This window comes from Semicossyphus pulcher, unplaced genomic scaffold (assembly GCF_022749685.1).
Source record: "Semicossyphus pulcher isolate SPU_LCO1_2020_fin unplaced genomic scaffold, fSemPul1.0.p SCAF_20, whole genome shotgun sequence".
In the NCBI taxonomy this organism is placed as follows: domain Eukaryota; kingdom Metazoa; phylum Chordata; class Actinopteri; order Labriformes; family Labridae; genus Semicossyphus; species Semicossyphus pulcher.
Window position 1 is genome coordinate 7883558 of NW_027211694.1, and position 21862 is coordinate 7905419.

The 21862-nt window shown below is 39.7% G+C and overlaps 1 protein-coding gene across 1 annotated transcript in view; it reads right to left on the reverse strand.

Annotated features, from left to right (window-relative positions):
- Positions 1-12935: 12935 nt before the first annotated feature.
- snd1 (staphylococcal nuclease and tudor domain containing 1) overlaps positions 12936-21862 on the reverse strand; it is a 209714-nt gene continuing 200787 nt past the window's right edge. The window contains exons 23-24 of the mRNA XM_069671242.1: positions 16246-16290; positions 12936-13482 (exon numbers count right to left, since the gene is read on the reverse strand). Of these exons, the coding sequence (XP_069527343.1) occupies positions 13417-13482; positions 16246-16290 (111 nt within the window). The 3' untranslated portion in view covers positions 12936-13416. The remainder of the gene's footprint in view (positions 13483-16245; positions 16291-21862) is intronic.

The window sequence follows — 21862 nt, forward strand, 5'->3', positions numbered from 1 at the left end:
TTTTATGACATTCTATAGTATGACCTTTTCATGACATGCTGTACTATGACTTTTTGACGACATGCTCTTGTATGCCTTTTTTATGACATGCTATAGTATGACTTATTTTCTGACTTGCTCTTGTATGACCTTTTTATGACATGCTATAGTATGACTAATTTTATGACATTCTATAGTATGACTTTTTTTCGACATGCTGTACAATGACTTTTTTCGACATGCTATAGCATGACTTTTTTATGACATGCTATAGTATGAATTTTTTTCGACATGCTATAGTATGACTTATTTTTTGACATGCTATCGTATGATTTTTTTTCGACATGCTACAGTATGACTTATTTTCTGACATGCTCTTGTATGCCTTTTTTATGACATGCTATAGTATGACTTATTTTCTGACTTGCTCTTGTATGACCTTTTTATGACATGCTATAGTATGACTTTTTTTACGACATGCTATAGTATGACTTATTTTCTGACATGCTATAGTATGACTTATTTTCTTTCATGCTCTTTTGTGGCCTTTTTCTGACATGCTATAGTATGCCTTATTTTCTGACATGTTATAGTATGCCTTATTTTCTGACATGCTATAGTGTGACTTATCTTTTGACATGCTCTTTTGTGCCTTTTTTATGACATGCTATAGTATGACTTTTTTACAACATGCTATAGTTTGCCTTATTTTCTGACATGCTATAGTATGACTTATTTTATGACATGGTATAGTATGACTTTTTTTCTGTCATGCTATAGTATGACTTTTTTTCGACATGCTATAGTATGACTTTTTTATGACATGGTATAGTATGACTTTTTTTCGACATGCTATAGTATGCCTTATTTTCTGACATGCTATAGTATGACTTATTTTCTGTCATGCTCTTGTGTGCCCTTTTTCTGACATGCTATAGTATGCCTTATTTTCTGACATGCTCTTGTATGCCTTATTTTCTGACATGCTACAGTATGACCTTTTTTTCGACATGCTATAGTATGACTTATTTTCTGACATGCCCTTGTGTGCCTTTTTTCTGACATGCTATAGTAAGACTTTTTTTCTGACATGCTATAGTATGACTTATTTTCTGACATGCTCTTGTGTGCCTTTTTTATTACATGCTATAGTATGCCTTATTTTCTGACATGCTATAGTATGACTTTTTTTCGACATGCTATAGTATGACTTATTTTCTGACATGCTCTTGTATGCCTTTTTAATGACATGCTATAGTATGCCTTATTTTCTGACATGCTATAGTATGACTTATTTTTTGACATGCTCTTGTGTGCCTTTTTTACAACATGCTATAGCATGACTTATTTTCTGACATGCTATAGTATGACTTTTTTCTGACATGCTATAGTATGACTTTTTTTCGACATGCTATCGTATGTCTTATTTTCTGACATGCTATAGTATGACTTTTTTTCTGTCATGCTATAGTATGACTTTTTTTCGACATGCTATAGTATGACTTATTTTCTGACATGCTATAGTATGACTTATTTTCTGACATGCCCTTGTGTGCCTTTTTTCTGACATGCTATAGTAAGACTTTTTTTCTGACATGCTATAGTATGACTTATTTTCTGACATGCTCTTGTGTGCCTTTTTTATTACATGCTATAGTATGACTTTTTTCTGACATGCTATAGTATGACTTTTTTTCGACATGCTATAGTATGCCTTTTTTATTACATGCTATAGTTTGCCTTATTTTCTGACATGCTATAGTATGACTTATTTTATGACATGGTATAGTATGACTTTTTTTCTGTCATGCTATAGTATGACTTTTTTTCGACATGCTATAGTATGACTTTTTTATGACATGGTATAGTATGACTTTTTTTCGACATGCTATAGTATGCCTTATTTTCTGACATGCTATAGTATGACTTATTTTCTGTCATGCTCTTGTGTGCCCTTTTTCTGACATGCTATAGTATGCCTTATTTTCTGACATGCTATAGTATGACTTTTTTTCGACATGCTATAGTATGACTTATTTTCTGACATGCCCTTGTGTGCCTTTTTTCTGACATGCTATAGTAAGACTTTTTTTCTGACATGCTATAGTATGACTTATTTTCTGACATGCTCTTGTGTGCCTTTTTTATTACATGCTCTTGTATACCTTTTTTATGACATGCTGTACTATGACTTTTTGACGACATGCTATAGTATGACCTTTTTATGACATGCTATAGTATGACTTTTTTTCGACATGCTATAGTATGTCTTATTTTCTGACGTGCTATAGTATGACTTATTTCCTGTCATGCTCTTGTGTGCCCTTTTTCTCGCATGCTATAGTATACCTTATTTTCTGACATGCTATAGTATGACTTTTTTTCGACATGCTATAGTATGCCTTATTTTCTGACATGCTATAGTATGACTTATTTTCTGTCATGCTCTTGTGTGCCCTTTTTCTGACATGCTATAGTATGCCTTATTGTCTGACATGCTATAGTATGCCTTTTTTCTGACATTTTATAGTATGCCTTATTTTCTGACATGCTATAGTATGACTTATTTTTTGACATGCTTTTGTGTGCCTTTTTTACAACATGCTATAGTATGACTTATTTTCTTACATGCCATCGTATGATTTATTTTCTGACATGCTCTTGTGTGCCTTTTTTCTGACATGCTATAGTATGACTTTTTTTCGACATGCTATAGTATGACTTTTTTCTGACATGCTATAGTAAGACTTTTTTTCTGACATGCTATAGTATGACTTATTTTCTGTCATGCTCTTGTGTGCCCTTTTTCTGACATGCTATAGTATGCCTTATTTTCTGACATGCTATAGTATGACTTTTTTTCGACATGCTATAGTATGACTTATTTTCTGACATGCCCTTGTGTGCCTTTTTTCTGACATGCTATAGTAAGACTTTTTTTCTGACATGCTATAGTATGACTTATTTTCTGACATGCTCTTGTGTGCCTTTTTTATTACATGCTCTTGTATACCTTTTTTATGACATGCTGTACTATGACTTTTTGACGACATGCTATAGTATGACCTTTTTATGACATGCTATAGTATGACTTTTTTTCGACATGCTATAGTATGTCTTATTTTCTGACGTGCTATAGTATGACTTATTTCCTGTCATGCTCTTGTGTGCCCTTTTTCTCGCATGCTATAGTATACCTTATTTTCTGACATGCTATAGTATGACTTTTTTTCGACATGCTATAGTATGCCTTATTTTCTGACATGCTATAGTATGACTTATTTTCTGTCATGCTCTTGTGTGCCCTTTTTCTGACATGCTATAGTATGCCTTATTGTCTGACATGCTATAGTATGCCTTTTTTCTGACATTTTATAGTATGCCTTATTTTCTGACATGCTATAGTATGACTTATTTTTTGACATGCTTTTGTGTGCCTTTTTTACAACATGCTATAGTATGACTTATTTTCTTACATGCCATCGTATGATTTATTTTCTGACATGCTCTTGTGTGCCTTTTTTCTGACATGCTATAGTATGACTTTTTTTCGACATGCTATAGTATGACTTTTTTCTGACATGCTATAGTAAGACTTTTTTTCTGACATGCTATAGTATGACTTATTTTCTGTCATGCTCTTGTGTGCCCTTTTTCTGACATGCTATAGTATGCCTTATTTTCTGACATGCTATAGTATGACTTTTTTTCGACATGCTATAGTATGACTTATTTTCTGACATGCCCTTGTGTGCCTTTTTTCTGACATGCTATAGTAAGACTTTTTTTCTGACATGCTATAGTATGACTTATTTTCTGACATGCTCTTGTGTGCCTTTTTTATTACATGCTCTTGTATACCTTTTTTATGACATGCTGTACTATGACTTTTTGACGACATGCTATAGTATGACCTTTTTATGACATGCTATAGTATGACTTTTTTTCGACATGCTATAGTATGTCTTATTTTCTGACGTGCTATAGTATGACTTATTTCCTGTCATGCTCTTGTGTGCCCTTTTTCTCGCATGCTATAGTATACCTTATTTTCTGACATGCTATAGTATGACTTTTTTTCGACATGCTATAGTATGCCTTATTTTCTGACATGCTATAGTATGACTTATTTTCTGTCATGCTCTTGTGTGCCCTTTTTCTGACATGCTATAGTATGCCTTATTGTCTGACATGCTATAGTATGCCTTTTTTCTGACATTTTATAGTATGCCTTATTTTCTGACATGCTATAGTATGACTTATTTTTTGACATGCTTTTGTGTGCCTTTTTTACAACATGCTATAGTATGACTTATTTTCTTACATGCCATCGTATGATTTATTTTCTGACATGCTCTTGTGTGCCTTTTTTCTGACATGCTATAGTATGACTTTTTTTCGACATGCTATAGTATGACTTTTTTCTGACATGCTATAGTAAGACTTTTTTTCTGACATGCTATAGTATGACTCATTTTATGACATGCTCTTGTGTGCCTTTTTTATTACATGCTATAGTATGACTTATTTTATGACATGCTATAGTATGAGTTATTTTCTAACATGCTCTTGTATGCCTTTTTTATGACATGCTGTACTATGACTTTTTGACGACATGCTATAGTATGACTTTTTTATGACATGCTATAGTATGACTTTTTTTCGACATTCTATAGTATGACTTATTTTCTGACATGCCCTTGTGTGCCTTTTTTCTGACATGCTATAGTAAGACTTTTTTTCCGACATGCTATAGTATGACTTATTTTCTAACATGCTATAGTATGACTTTTTTATGACATGCTATAGTATGACTTTTTTTCGACATTCTATAGTATGACTTATTTTCTGACATGCTCTTGTGTGCCTTTTTTATTACATGCTATAGTATGACCTTTTTCTGACATGCTATAGTATGACTTTTTTTCGACATGCTATAGTATGCTTTTTTTCTGACATGCTATAGTATGCCTTATTTTCTGACATGCTCTTGTGTGCCCTTTTTCTGACATGCTATAGTATACCTTATTTTCTGACATGCTATAGTATGTCTTTTTTCTGACATTTTATAGTATGCCTTATTTTCTGACATGCTATAGTATGACTTATTTTTTGACATGCTCTTGTGTGCCTTTTTTACAACATGCTATAGTATGACTTATTTTCTGACATGCTATAGTATGACTTTTTTCTGACATGCTATAGTATGACTTTTTTTCGACATGCTATCGTATGTCTTATTTTCTGACATGCTACAGTATGACTTTTTTATGACATGCTACAGTATGACCTTTTTTATGACATGCTATGGTATGACTTTTTTTCTGTCATGCTATAGTATGACTTTTTTTCGACATGCTATAGTATCACTTATTTTCTGACATGCTATAGTATGACTTTTTTTCGACATGCTATAGTATGCCTTTTTTATTACATGCTATAGTATGCCTTATTTTCTGACATGCTATAGTATGACTTATTTTCTGACATGCTATAGTATGACTTTTTTATGACATGGTATAGTATGACTTTTTTTCTGTCATGCTATAGTATGACTTTTTTTCGACATGCTATAGTATGTCTTATTTTCTGACATGCTATAGTATGACTTATTTTCTGTCATGCTCTTGTGTGCCCTTTTTCTGACATGCTATAGTATGCCTTATTGTCTGACATGCTATAGTATGACTTATTTTTTGACATGCTTTTGTGTGCCTTTTTTACAACATGCTCTTGTATGACTTTTTTATGACATGCTATAGTATGACTTTTTTTCGACATGCTATAGTATGACTTATTTTCTGACATGCCCTTGTGTGCCTTTTTTCTGACATGCTATAGTAAGACATGCTATTTTCTGAAAAGTCATACAATAAGTCGCAGTACAGCATGTCATAAAAAAGTCATACTATAGCATGTCGTCAAAAAGTCATAGCACAGCCTGTCATAAAAAAGTCATACTATAGCATGCCAGAAAAAAGGCACACAAGAGCATGTCAGAAAACAAGTCTCACTATAGCATGTCGAAAAAAAGTCATAGTACAGCATGTCATAAAAAAGTCATACTTAAGCATGTCATAAAATTAGTCATACAAGAGCATGTCGGAAATTAAGTCATACTATAGCATGTCATAAAAAAGGCATGCAAGAGCATGTCAGAAAATAAGTCATAATATTGCATGTCATAAAAAAGGCATACAAGAGCATGTCAGAAAATAAGTCATACTATAGCATGTCATAAAAAAGTCATAGTATAGCATGTCAGAAAATAAGTCATACTATAGCATGTCATAAAAAAGTCATACTATAGCATGTTAGAAAATAAGGCATACTATAGCATGTCATAAAAAAGGCATACAAGAGCATGTCAGAAATTAAGTCATACTATAGCATGTCATAAAAAAGGCATGCAAGAGCATGTCAGAAAATAAGTCATAATATTGCATGTCATAAAAAAGGCATACAAGAGCATGTCAGAAAATAAGTCATACTATAGCATGTCATAAAAAAGTCATACTATAGCATGTTAGAAAATAAGGCATACTATAACATGTGAGAAAAAAAGTCGTACTTTAGCATGTCATAAAATAAGTCATACTATAGCATCTCATAAAATAAGTCATACTATAGCATGTCATAAAATAAGTCTTACTATAGCATGTCAGAAAAAAGGCATACAAGAGCATGTCGTAAAAAAGCCATACTATAGCTTGTCAGAAAAAAGTCATACTATAGCATGTCATAAAATAAGTCATACTATAGCATGTCATAAAATAAGTCTTACTATAGCATGTCATAAAAAAGGCATACAAGAGCATGTCATAAAAAAGTCAAACTATAGCATGTCGTAAAAAAGCCATACTATAGCATGTAATAAAAAGGTCATACTATAGCATGTCGTAAAAAAGTCATAGTACAGCATGTTTTAAAAAAAAGTCATACTATAGCATATCATAAAAAAGGCACACAAGAGCATGCCAGAAAATAAGTCATACTATAGCATGTCAGAAAATAAGTCATACTATAGCATGTCATAAAAAAGGCACACAAGAGCATGTCATAAAATAAGTCATAATATAGCATGTTGTCAAAAAGGCACACAAGAGCATGTCATAAAAACGGCATACAAGAGCATGTCAGAAAAGAAGTCATAATATAGCATGTCATGAAAAAGGCATACAAGAGCATGTCAGAAAATAATACAAGTGCATGTCAGAAAAAAGGCATACAAGAGCATGTCAGAAAATAAGTCATACTATAGCATGTCGAAAAAAAGTCATACTATAGCATGTCGTCAAAAAGTCATAGTACAGCATGTCATAAAAAAGTCATACTATAGCATGTTACAAAAAAGGCACACCAGAGCATGTCTTCAAAAAGTCATACTATAGCATGTCGAAAAAAAGGTCATACTGTAGCATGTCATAAAAAAGTCATACTATAGCATGTCGTCAAAGTCATAGTACAGCATGTCATAAAAAAGTCATACTATAGCATGTCAGAAAAAAGGCATACAAGAGCATGTCAGAAAATAACTCATACTATATCATGTCAAAAAAAAGGCACACAAGAGCATGTCAGAAAATAAATCATACTATAGCATATGACAGGTCAGAAAATAAGGCATACTATAGCATGTCGTCAAAAAGTCAAACTATAGAATGTCATAAAAAAGGCACACCAGAGCATGTCAGAAAATAAGTCATACTATAGCATGTCATAAAATAAGTCATAGTACAGCATGTCAGAAAATAAGTCACACTATAGCATGTCGTCAAAAAGTCGCAGTACAGCATGTCAGAAAAAAGTCATACTATAGCATGTCAGAAAAAAGTCATACTATAGCATGTCAGAAAAAAGGCATACAAGAGCATGTCAGAAAATAAGGCATAATATAGCATGTCAGAAAATGAGGCATACTATAGCATGTCATAAAAAAGTCATACTATAGCATGTCAGAAAAAAGTCATACTATAGCATGTCGTCAAAAGTCACAGTACAGCATGTCATAAAAAAGTCATACTATAGCAGGTCAGAAAATAAGGAATACTATAGCATGTCATAAAAAAGGCATAGTATAGACTCTTTATGACATGGCATATTTTTTGACAAAGTAGCTTTTTGATCACAGAAATACATAATTTGATTTATTGAAAAAAGGACCTGAGATATTCATACAAATCCTTCACAACAAGGCAACATTTCATGGTTTTAATTGTTGTTGACACAGTTTTGATTTGGCTGAGGAAGGCCCCGAATAATCGACATTTCTAAGCAAACAATTTGCTGACAACAGCTCTCTCTAATCTGCACGTTACGTCTGCCGGGCGATGTTTCAACTATGACAGCTTTACAAACAGAAAAGAGATGAAACCAGAAGGCTCGGCTTACAGCTGAAACAGACACGTTCTTTTCATATCTCCCATCATCGCTCTCTTTCCCGTCCCTTTTTTTTTGTTCTTCAGCAAGTCGGCCCGGTGTCTGTCTCATCAGCTCAGAGAGGAAAAGCAATGAGGCGAGTAGAGAGAGGTATGTGAAGAGGATGGTGAGACGATGGATAGTTCGTGACAAAAAAAGACAGAGAAAGGACATGGATCTATAAGACAGAGTCGTCTCACCAAATCCATGAGTCAACTGACAGCACAGACAGGATTCTTAATTGCCCTCAGAGCATATTTCTCATCCCAGCGTCTGGTAATTGGACATGAACACCGGTGATGAATTGCTCGGGCCATCTTTGATTTGGTGGCTGCTGACTGCTGCCTGGCACATGGAATTAAGACTGGCATCCGCTCAGGAGTGATGGCGACGACAGTTTTTAGCTTGTCTGACTTTAAAGTACGCTGACTGATTTCATGACACCGTGTTTTTATATGACAAATACAACCCGAAATGTGGTCATGAATAGTAATGTATGCCTTCGGTTCTTACTGTGATCATGCAAAACCTACAGTGTGTCATCTATCAACCACACAGGAGGGCATAAAAAATAGAAGCACGCCTGCTATGTCTAATTGAAAAACGTGTCCTTGAGGCTGAAGTTGTTTTCATAATCTCAATTTGAATTTCAGTAGGTACATGTTTATCTTGCTCCTGCTCTGTCAGGGCAATTTGCAATAACAACCTCTGGTCACTTTTCTCAAGAGGAAAACAATCAGGCGCTCCTTTGTTCCCTCTGCTGTCGTTTCTCATTTTAAAGTCTAACCAAAATTGAAATCTTTTTTTTTTTTTGCTTTAACAGTGTAGCTATACTATATGACCAAATGTTAGTGGACACCTTACAACCACACCTATATGAGCTTGTTGGACATCCCTTGTCATGTAAAAACATGGGAATTAACAATGGCTGGATTTGACAAAACAGTAATGGGTGTGGCTGAAATACTTGAACTTAAAGGAGGGGTATTATGCTAATTTAATTATGCTTCATATTTCAATCTGTAATACCTGTGGAGTAGCTTAGCATAATTTACAGTTAATAAAAACTCCTCATTCTTCTCACACTGGTGCTCTGTGCAGGCCCTCATACAGCTTCTGCCTGAAACGACTCGGTGAGCTCTGTCCTTTTAAGAAACCCCGCCCCAAAAGCCCACTTTCTTCTGATTGGCCAGCTCTCTCCAAAGCCTGCTGAGGCTGTAGGTGTTTATGTAGGTGGAGAACTTGTTTTCATAAATCCAATCAAGTCGCATCTTTTAAACTGTATTTGCACAAAGCAGTAAAGTCACACTCCTATCATCAGGTGATCAAATGGCATCGGCCACCATTTGGTTGCCAAGGTAGCAGATGAGTCCTCAGATGTGTAGGTATGTAGGGAAAGGCTGCTGCTTTTTTAAGTCTGCAAACAGCCTTATCTTTATTGGTAATTTAGCTGTTTATGGTGTAGAACCCAATTAGCTTAGGTTATCCAGTTAGCGAAGTCTACATGTCCATTTATTTGGCTTAGTTTGCTTGAGGTCAATAGGTCATGGGATAATACATTTTAAGATTGCCCTCAAGTACTTCAAAGAGCTGTTGCTCTGTTAGCAACCCACTGTCTGCCTTTGGCGCTAAGCTAGTTTGAAGTACAAATGTTTGTCTTTCCAATCCCCTGCTGAGTCTCAGCCTGTCAATCACGCTGACACAGACACATCCCTTCATGTGCTGACAAAAATCACTTTTAATTATGGAAACTGTAGCAAAGAGATTTATAAGCTACTTCTCTGACTGCCTCAGGGAGGAGATTTCAGCAGGACTTTAAATGGACTGTCATGTGAGAGCTATATTTTGCTACACTGAGCTTCTTAATTGTGCTATAATCAGCTGCTTCTGTTTGCCCATATGGTACATAATGTGGTGATTTGTTGCGTTATGTGTATTTAAATTGTAAATCCGGTCTGGATTGTTTTATCATGACACAACGATAGTTACAATAGTTAATTGCGAGACTGTAAGACTTTTTTACTGTGGATCTTTCACCCTGAGCTGTCAGTCAACTTACTTTTGAACTGGTTAGACGTCCACTGTGGTTTAAAACATCTGCCATACGTCTCCAATGATAATGAAGCATCTGCCTCATTCAGATCAAAAACAACTTCTGTCACATTATCTTTGTAAGTTTTTATTTAATGTAGATGTGTTGAAATCAATTCAAGGTCACCTTGATGCTAAACAAACGTGTCAATACTGAAGCACACAGTGTTGTTGTATTCCCTACAACACAGAACACAACCCTGAATGCTGCAGCAGCATATATAGTGTATATGTTTAATGGAGAAGGCTTTAAACCATACAAGTAATTATACCAGAGGGGGTGATGTGCTTTATGTATGATGTGGCAAAGCAAGGCTAAGGGTTTTTTAATGTGGAATGGAGCTTTTATATATACGACAGGCTATATTAAATGTTTATGAGCGCTTCATTACAGCTCTGTTATTTTAACCTTACTGTGGTGTATGTGCCCGCAAATAATGCTGAAGACTTTGACCCAGAAAACAAAGTGCTTTACTCGTACACTTTATACTGTTATATCTTCATATCCTACACCGCACTTATCTCCATATAATATGGTACTATATATTACTGTTACATTTATCGTCATTAATATTGATAACACATACCGTATATTATATTATTATACTATTATTCCATATTATTGCAATTTTACTTTCACTTTACTTTCTTAGTACTCACTTAATAATACAATAATAATATATACTTGCCACTTTTATATTGCACCTTATATTGCACTATATGTTGCACCATATTATACTGTACTAAACTATACTGCTGTTAACCATACATGTCACTTTATCCCCACCATGTTACTTTAGATCAGGGCTCTCCCACCCCGCGCCTGGAGTGCTACCTTCCTGCATGTTTTAGGTTCCTCCGTACTCTTACACTCCTGATTTGAATGATCTGCTCGTTATCAACTGACTGAAGCGTCTCAGGGGATTGATAATGAGCAAAGCATTCGAATGAGGTGCGTTAGAGTACGGAGGAACTTGAAACATGCAGGAAGGTAGCTCTCCAGGAGCGGGGCTGGAGAGCCCTGCTTTAGATAGTCATTTATTTTATCTATTTATTTTATCTTATTTCTGTTTGTGTTTACCTTCCTGCTACTTTGTCTCTGTGCTGTTGCAACACCTGAATTGTCTTAACTAAAATGCGTACGGATCAAACATTTTAAAAGTAAAGCTAAACTTTTCTTTTAAAATACACTAAAGTTATATTATTGTACATCCTCATTAAAGGATTAAGCCCACTTTCAGCAAAGAAGCCAATAACACGTTGTGCATCCGCCCCCATAATCTCAATTTAAGTTATGTCCCTTAAAAACAATTATGTGTGCTAGGTCTGTGTCACAAGCATCTGCAGGGATAAGTGCGTCCGTGCTGCGTAAACAAGTTTGAGTTACTTTTAAACTCGGTTGCTCATCCGTGTCTTTTTTTTCTGCCTTTATTGATAGGATATCTGGAGAGACAGGAAATGTGGGGAGCGGGGGACGGCATGCACCAAATGATCGGCAGACCCGGGAGTCGAGGCTGCAATCAGCGCGACGAGGATTGTACACGGGGCGCCTGCTCTACCGGCCCTCGTCTGTGAGTCACGTTTTAATTTGTTTTCTTGGCATCAACATCACAAACACAGTTCAGACATGCACTCCTCAAAACAACTTCCTAAGAAAACAAAATGTATCACCTCATGTAAATGTAGGAGTCGCCCTTCTGGACAACTTTAGTGCAAACAAAAAGTGTACCATTGCAGAAGACAAGTCAAACCTGCACAAACAAAGGTTTCAGAGTTGGAGGTTAATTGAGTTCAAACGGATGCAAGCTTCGAAACTTTTTCGGAGTTGTTTATTTTAGATTAGTTGGAAAAACTGCCAAGCTATCTTAGCTTATCTGCACAGAAGTGTTCTCCTGTTTAAGCACAAATATTGAAATCAAACTCCGTGTTCTGAAGATGAAAGTAGAGAAAATACACGTCATGAAAAACGTTACAAAATGATTTTAGTTTGCTTATTTTTATTAAGCAGATTTTTAATAGAATGCAAAGGTCCATTAAGTGGAAACAAATTCAAACACTGTTTCTGCCACGGCATACAGAGACAGAAAGAGAGGAGACTGCCCAAGACTGGATCATAACCATTGTCAGGATGTAAACTTTACAGAAGGAGAGAGAGAGAGAGAGATGATACAATGCCGCGTAACGGCATCTGTTTTTACTGGTCATAAAAGTGTGACATAGTGATAAACGACAAAACACTCCCCACGAAAACATCTGCAAATGTCATAATCACACAGATATACACTGAAGACAAAAATAAACCTGTCCTTTTTTTTTTTTTGTCTGTGTGGCTCCACCTACAGTATTTCTCTAAAATAATTCCATTTACACTTCTCAACATATCCTCACATTTACATTAAGTTTATTAGGGAAGCATTTGTTTTGCAAAAAATCAAGCGTCTCCCCCCCCCCCCCCCCCGAACACCCCCGGTCCCTTCCTGTACAGAGGAAAAGCAGGGATTGGGGCTAGAGCATCAGAGAGCAAAGAACATGATTGGCTGAAACACGGGTATAATTACGATCATTCACACGGGAAGTCTGCTGAAAAGGTAACATGGCAAATAACACAGATTGGCAATAGTGCAGGATGCTTGAGCTGGCAGTGGCCCAATAGGGGAAAAAAACGATGAAGGGAAAACGCGTGATTATTTTTTTTTTTTAGCATTGCTAGCATGCTCTATTCGGAGCTAGCCGGAGGGGGAAGAAGGTATGAGCAGAAGAGAAGCAGGACTGCAGGGATGAAATGTCAATTAAAAAGGAAGAGTGAGTCAATGCTTGTCGTTTAGTTTTTTTTTTCCTTTTGTCTTCTGTCCGATGCATCACTCGCCGTCCGTGTCGGTCTTTGGAATGGTGTTGGTTGGATGGTCGGTTTTCATTAATCGTCGTCTTTTAACGGCTGTAACCGAACTCATCGGCGTCGTCCGCGCGGAAGTCTCCGTAGCGCCAAATGTTGAGCTGATGGGGAGACAAAGACACGTTTTATTCACCATAATGAAACCATAAAACGCAGTTATGAGACTTCAATAACCTCTTTGGCGCATTACAAGTGAAACAAGAGAGAGAGTAGGAGGGAGGCAGTGCCGTCGTGCAATATGCAGAGAGAGAGAGATCTCTGCTTTTACAGGCCGGTGTGAAGGCGACTGCATCGTCCTCCTCATCATCGCCATTTAATCCAACTCTTTGTGCTTGCCCATCCAAGCTGCAGGCCTCAAATACCACCCAGTCTATTACTTCTCCTATTCCATTACATTCACATTCCCGCGCCGCCTCATAAAGCATCACATGCGTTTCCCAACTAAATGCCGCCTTTATTACGCCGCTTTTGGCAAAGTGTGTGTGTAGTTTGGAGCAGCTTCAGAAGCGTATTGGTTATTTAAATGTGATGGAGATTGTGCTGTCTCAGGGGGGTTTGTGTGTGCGTCTGTGTGGGATGCTTCTTTTTTTTTGGCTCTGAGAAGCATGCGCGCTCAGCTGTTAATGCTGTGATTCATAGCTAATTAGCGACTGCGCTAATTAGCACTAGTTATTAGTATGAATGAATGAATGAAGCCATTTGTATGTATTGTCGTCTCTCACTCCGCCGCCTCGCTCCTCCCCCCCTGACGCCCTGAAAACATGGTAGTAACTCCAGTTGTGATGGGAGCCGATGCCACCTCTGGCTGCCTTCGTCGTCTGAGCATGCTGTCAAAGTACCTGGTGACTAAAGAGCACGGGAGGGGCTGCCTCCTCGAGGACTTCGAGCCATCGTGCTTGACATTTACATGAGTAAAACAAAATAGGAACCAAGCGTCTATGAAAGCTCCTGGGAGTTCTTGTGAAAGGCGATGTACAAACACTTTCCTGTCAAAGATAAAAAACCAAAAGTGATCTGGACTTTGTCAACAGGACTTCCAGCACCTGAAGAGATCAGGCTAATAGATATCTGCTGGTTTGTCTTAAGGGATATGGCAGCAGATATTCTATGTTTGTCAATACATTTCTGCAGCTTTGCTGAGGATTAAAGCCCTAACCCGACTGATCCACAGAAAATGGCCACAGTTTGATGTAACAATACTGATTTAAGTTCTAAAACAGCTGGACTATGAAAATAAAGCAGATGATCCTTAGGAGTAAATTGAGAGTCCTTGGGGACTATTTTCAGTGGCTTCTTAAAGTAATAATCTCAAAGATTTTCATTTAAATAAAAGTCTGTTAAGTCTCTATCTATCGCCGAATGAAATAACACAATGGTGACTGAGCCTACGGCCCACTGATGAAAGCCTTTGCATTTGCAGTATTACAGACTGGGTGTCTGTGGTGACTTTCACTGAAAAAATTCACAAGCCGCGCCCAGCTAGTGACTCGTTTTCCATCTCCCAGCAGTGGTTGGTCTGCCAGAGAGGGTAGGCGGAGCTAAGCGGCTGCTTTTCCGCTCTCTGCGAGTGTTGCGAGTAAACAGTAATCTACTATGGCTGAACAAACAAAGAAAAGATGGATGACTACAGATACAACTTCAAAAATAAGTGAAAATCCAAAGAAAAAGAAACAAACTCGACGCTCAGATGAAGCAAACAGTCTGAAAAGGAAAGCGACCGTCAGCGAGGAAAATTAAGAGTTACAGCCGGAGCTAACCGTGGACGTCACACATGCGACACTGTCTGGATATCTGGGAAGTGTGCTCCCGCAATTACTGTTTATCGCCATAGATGGCGCCAAAGAGAACAGAACTGAGATCTTCAAGATTACAACTTTAAAGTGACGACCTTTAAGTTCTCAGTTCCGTTCTATTCATCCAAGGTTTCCTTCATCTTCGTCTTTTTCTTTGGATTTTCACTTCTTTTTGAAGTTGTATCTGTAGTCATCGATCTTTTCTTTGTTTGTTCAGCCATAGTAGATTACTGTTTACTCGCAACACTTGCAGCCGCTTAGCTCCGCCTACCCTCTCTGAGAGTGATTTTCTCCGTTAATGCAGCCACAGACACCCAGTCTGTAATACTGTAAAGTCAAAGACTTTCATCAGTGGGCCATAGTCTCAGTCACCATTGTGTTACCTCATTCGGCGATAGATAGCGACTTAACAGACATTTATTTACATGAAAATCTTTGCGATGATCACTTTAAGTACACTAGTGAATATTTATGTTCTCAACATTGTGATCGACAACAAACAGGTCACCTAATGAATGAATATTGATGTGTTTGCAAGCAGGCGGTACTTGATAAGATCACGGCATATGTAAACAATAAGAAACAACGCAGACATATCTTTTAAATAGCTGCCAGTTCCTCTCTGAATGACCGGACACTTTAATTGGCTCATTTTAAGTCATTTCCAGTAGACATCTCCAAGTCAAAGCTCTGTGACTCGATTCATCCTAACACAGGAGCCTTGTGCGTTATGCGCTGCCTTCTACTCCTCCTCCATTTTTCCCTTTCTATCCCCACTTTTGCACACCTCCCTGCCCCCCATTCTCACAGTATGGACCTGCACAGACTGTGGGCAGCAATCCATATGGGACAATGGTGGCTGCCAATGTAATGTGTCGCTTCTTCAGAGAGTGAGAGAGAGAGAGGCAGCACGGAGGAGAGAGTTCTTCTCTGCTAGTTGGTGTAGAAAAGTAATTAGTGTTGTAATGTATTCTTGTTTTGGCGATATTAGATTCTCACGGAGAGGCAGACAAAGCACAACAATAAGAGACGCTGATGAAAAGACAAAGAGATGAGGCTGGAGTGACTTACCCGGGCACTCTTGGCAGATTCTTGACTGTTCAGGTACTCTGTCACCTAGGGCAGGAAGAGAAGAGTCATTAGCATATCAGTGCGTCACACACAGGATTTTAAAGGATTAAGGTGAATCAATGCATCCTTTCACCCTGCGCTGCCCCTGGACACCTTCCTTTTAAGTGCTTACATGGAAATTCACAAGTTATTTTGTTGTACAAGTTTTTTTTAAGGCCGCTCGCTCACCCTGGATTTAAGAAACAGTGTTCTGTGAGGCTCAACAGTATCAAGATAACAGACACGGAGCGGTTCTGTCGCTGGAGTGGACGGGAAATGCACAAACATGTGAAGGAAGCATACGGAGCTCAGAACGCCACATTACCGCTCGCCATTTGGGGTCAACGCTTTATCCAGCGTGTGCAGGGCATCACTTTGCGCTTCATGCTACGACTCACACTCGCAAAGCCAGCGGAGATAAGAGGCTCTCATTCCCCTCGTGCCTGCTCGCCTCGGGCCAACACCTTGCCGTGTTTGTAGCAGCCATTTATAATCAAGTGCATTCACAGGACGCCTTAAGGGAGCTACTAGTTAAAAGGGCTATGTATGTTTAATAAAGTTATATCAGAGGTGTATTATACAGTAATAAACATGCAGATATTAAGAATCACAGAATAAATCAAATGTTTTCTAATACTTCTCTTTGTTTGAGCACGACTAACTTTTTAAAGAACAAGAAAATTCTTCAAAGAAAGGGAGATTTAATAACTTAAATGTACTCTTTATTAAAGCTCCTGTGAGGAGTTTTTCTCCGGTTATGAAACAGACTGAAATTAATTCTGATCACTCTTTATGACCTACAAAAGCAAACAAGAACATTAGCGACAAGACTGATTATTTCTATATAGTTATTTTTAATGCCTGAAACAGCCGGTGGGGGGGTAGGTGTCAGACGAAGTGATTAACTGTACTGTACTTTGTTTATTTTTCAGGGCAGAAATTTAAAGTGAGTGATACATGTGACTGTTAAAGAAAGCAGGGTGAGATTTTTTGTTAAAAACCACCACAAGAGGTGCAGCTTTGTCCACAGGGGGCGCCAAAGTCAACACAAACCGAAAGTTCCTCACAGGAGCTTTAATATTCTACATACGGACTAATACTGCCTAATACAGTCTGGTACTGGGCTGCAACTATATCATTTTCATCATAGACTCATCACAGATTGTTTTCTCAGTTAATCAATTATTCATTTGGCCTTTCAAATGACAGAAATTAATGAAACACAACCCAAATAATTTCCCACTGGTCGAGATCAAGTCTTCAAATAGCTTTTTTTTTTTTACAACATGCCCCAAAACAATCAACTTCATTTCTATATAACAAAGAAAAGCCAGAAAATGCTCACATCTGAGCAAACAACCATAAAAACAACCCAAAACTTTTTTGCATATTAATTAATCTTCTTATAATCTCATGTACGTCCTGTTCAGTTATGTGGGCTTTCCGCATCAGGTCAATGTGTTACAAGGATTGTCCTTATGAGGCCGATGACAACGTGTTTGAAAGCAGGTGCGCGCTGCGGAGGTAGCAGTGGAGGAGCAGCCCCGCCTACTCCCCGAGCAAAGTATCCAGAGCCATGTAGACAGAGAGTCGCGTCACTGGAGGTCCAATATGCTCCATGATCCGCTATTGCGATGTCGCAACTCTCTCTCTCTACGGCTCTGAAAGTACCGTCACTCACTCAGTCAGTCACACACAGACCAGTGTGTAGAGCCTCGGCGATCAGCCAAACAGTTGAGACAAATGCATTAGAGCATTAAATATGAGCGCTCAGATATTTGTGATGTGTGACAGGTGTTTTTCACTTCTCATTAGGTATCATGATTAATCTGTCTATAAGCAGGTGTAATTAAAGGGGGGGTATTATGCTAATTTCCAGCTTCTTATTTCACTCTGTGATACCTGTGGAGTAGCTTAGCATAATTTACAGTTAAATCCTAATTTCTCACACTGGTGCTCTGTGCAGGCTCTCATACAGCCTCTGCCTGAAACGACTGTCCCTTTCTTCCGATTGGCCAGCTCTCAGAGGTCTGCCAAGGCTGCACTTTGTGACATCACAAAGTGCAGTGTGTAGAAAAAACTGTGTGAAACCTGGCGTTCACAGCAGACTGAGCTGAGAAGCCTGGGGATTACTCCAACACACTTTTATCTACAGATTTGAAACTTCACCCACGTTTAGTCTGGACAGCCAACATTGTAACATTATATATATACATGTGTTAAAATGTGAAACAGCTCATAAGCTATATGCAAGTTTTTTTCATTATCAACAGCTTTGCCTCCACCTGAGGTGTCTTATATACGTGTTCGTGCTATTTTGCACAAAAACAACTCGACATTCGTAATGTGAGCATGCTGCGAGTGTACAGAGACGATATAAAAGAGTTGGAGGAAGACAGAGGAGGAAGCCAATGTGCAGTGTGGAGCATATTGACTGCTTCTGCTAGAACAGCCATTTAGCCTCATTGAATGAACTAGTGATGAGTCATAGGGCAGGAGGTGGGGGTGGAGGAGGAGGAGGTGGGGGCAGGAGAGCGAGAGAGGCAGTGTTTGGTTAGATGGTAGCAGCAAAAGTGGATGTTTGGACCTTGGGAAGCTGTGAGTGGAGCTGTCCTCCACCGTTAAGATGTCAGAGTGGATTCAGAGTGATCGAGCCGTACGCGGGCTTTCACACACAGATCGCCTCACCTCTGCCATGATTAACCCCGCACGCCCACACCACCCACAGCACTCACACCCCGTCTGCGGACGATGGAAGTAGTGCAGAAAACGCTTGAATTATTATTCTGAGAACGCGCGTAGTTCGCTGGATTGGCGGCAATTTAAATCAATAACACAAAGATAGCAAAAGTCACTTTACGGACGCAGCCGGTAAAGAAGAGTCATTGTGTTCTCGTAATGGATTCAATTGTGCACCATGTTTTGTAGCTTATTATAGCAGCAGATGAGCTGGCTTTCACACTCAGACGCACACACACACACACACCAGAACAAGGATGCCAGATGTTAAAACTGTCGAGTGAGGATGGGGCTCTGGAGTTTAATTGCTTAGCCAGCTCGTGCTCGTAGGTTGATTTGATAGCTACGCTTGCACATGGCACCGCCAAGATAACAGACCCGCAGCTGGACGGCTCGGACGCTCTCGTCTGAGGGAGCGCACGTGAGGGTGTGCGGCTAGGAGGAGGGGGTGGGGGGGGAAAGTGCAGTGGCTGCAGCAGTCATCCATCAAAGCCAACTAAAGGAGTGATTTTTTTTTGGAAGGCGTTTGGATGTGGCATCTTGGTCCCATCAGGCAGATGTCACCATATGGAGGAGCCAGCCGACGATATTTCCCGGGCACAAAAGGCCACTGATGCCATTTGGGCTTTGGAGGGGAGCTCTGAGGGCCTGTAGCAGTTTCAGCTGGCTGTGCTGCCGCTGTACTTGGAGAGCTAACATGATGTGGGAGAGGGTTTCGTATCCGCCAAAGTGGATCGACCGACATTTCAGCGAAAAAGAGAGAATTTGGTAGAAGATGACAAACTAGGAAAATGAACCCCAGCTCAACTTTAAGCGAGCTATAAATCCAGTCGTCCCTTTTGCCAAACTGTGCACAGCTGAGAGTCTGCAAAGAAGTCAAGAGCACTACAGCACAATGCGCACAGATTGTAAGCCGCCACATTGGAGCAATCACGGCCAGCCTCTCTGCGCTCCGGTCGGGAGGGTGCCTCGTCTTTCACTGTTCTGCTCACTTGTACTCGCTGTAGCACAACAGCCAATCAGCGAGCAGCTGAGCGCCGATGATGACTGCCTTCGGGGGCCCCTGAGCAGCTCCACGTATCCGGCCCCGGATCTTTCTTTCACAGCGTCTCTATCGGCTCCAGTAGGGAGGCATAATGGCTCATTTAGCACACAAACAGAAGCAAAAGTCATCTGGAGATGACTTTTAAGTGGCAAAGGAGAAGGAATGTTTCTCTTCATGGGGAAACAAGTGCGACGTTAAATACACGGGGAGGACGGGAAGGAGGGATGATGGAGGATTGTCAGGAAATGGTTTTCAAGCTGAGCAAAAGGCGAGAGGCCAACAAGGAAGCAGCTTAAAGCCGATTATGTGGAGGAGGAGGAGAGTAAGAAACACAACAAAAAGAGGATAATGAATGAAGGAATAAAGATGCCGTGTTTGGAGCGGGTTTGGGTGGGCAGAAGGCGACGGGTGACTGGGTGCTTGTCTGGATGACCCTCCAGAGCTCCCATATGCCAGACAGATGCCATGTTTGGTGAGCAGTGGCAGCGGACGCTGGCAGACGCAGGGAGTAAGCCGGTCGGCTAAAGGAGGACGCTGTGTGTGGGGGGAGTGTCCCTGAATGTGATTAATTCTCACCATGCGTGTAACTCTGCTCAGAGTCTGCAACAAAACAACTACGAGAAAGTTGAACTGATTACAGAAGTCAATTTGGTACAATTTCACGCCAGCAGTTCATAATTGAGTGAATTTATCGCAGCGTTCTGAGAGTAGCAAACAACGATCTGATACTCTTTGCACATTTAGAGGGGGGAAACGTCGCTGCAGCCGGAGTCCGTTTTTAATGCATGCAGGTGAGTTTGGAGTTGCGGACTCGGCGGGAGACTCTGTGTAAGTGTGAAGCGCTCCGTAATACAGACGACAGGTGGTGTGGGTCTGGTGTTTTGGCACCCGTCAGTGCGTCTGCCCGGCTGTGAATCTGTCTGCCTGAGAGCGAGAGCGGCGCCTGCGTATTTCCCCGCTCTGGCCAGCGTGCCGTGCCCAGGTGGTGTTCTGGTTAGCGTGGTGTGAAAGTGACAGATCTGAGCGGGAGCTAACGGGGCAGCTTTCTGACAGGTTGTGCACGTCTGGTGCGTAGGTGAGCTGCCACTTTTTTTGATTTCACAGCATGCGGAATAAAACACTAATTGAAAGCAGATTTTGGACGGAGACGTATGAAAAGAAGCAAGTGACTAATCAAAGTTTCAGAGGCGGGTGTGTGCTCTCTTGGTCCTCCGCGCTGAAATGGGATGTCGGGCGACGTAAAAAGCGGCCGAGTGGAAAGAGAACAATGAGGCTTGTCCTCCACGCATGTTGAGCTTTTCTCATTAACAGCAATGATGATCAGACGCACAGCCTCCCAGACACGAGCAGTCAAACTCCAAATACAAAAAACTGCCGCTGACGTTCTCTCGTCATTGTTTCTTTGTTTCTGCACTGCTCTTGTTTTTTCTGCCGCTCTCTGAATCCTCATCACATCTCGTTTCGCTCTCCCTCCTCCGCCTGCCACCTCTGTCTGTCGGCTTCTGACTCCATTGAAAAGCAGACATTTCTGCACAAGACAGGTCGCTGCGAGAGCGTTTGCAGGAACATAACCGCTCTTATGTCTGTAACTTACACGGTTTAGAGTGGAGTGTGCTCGGCTGAGCCGTGGTTAGTAGTCCTAAGAGATGTTTCTGGTTCAACATGCCAGTGCATGAATACTGCATGCAAAGCAGAGAGGAGGCCCGGGTTTCAGGGAACTCTCTTTGGACTCTCTGTGTACATGCAGTCTGATATGGGAAGGCTCGTCACATAAGCAACATAGCTAACCCTCAA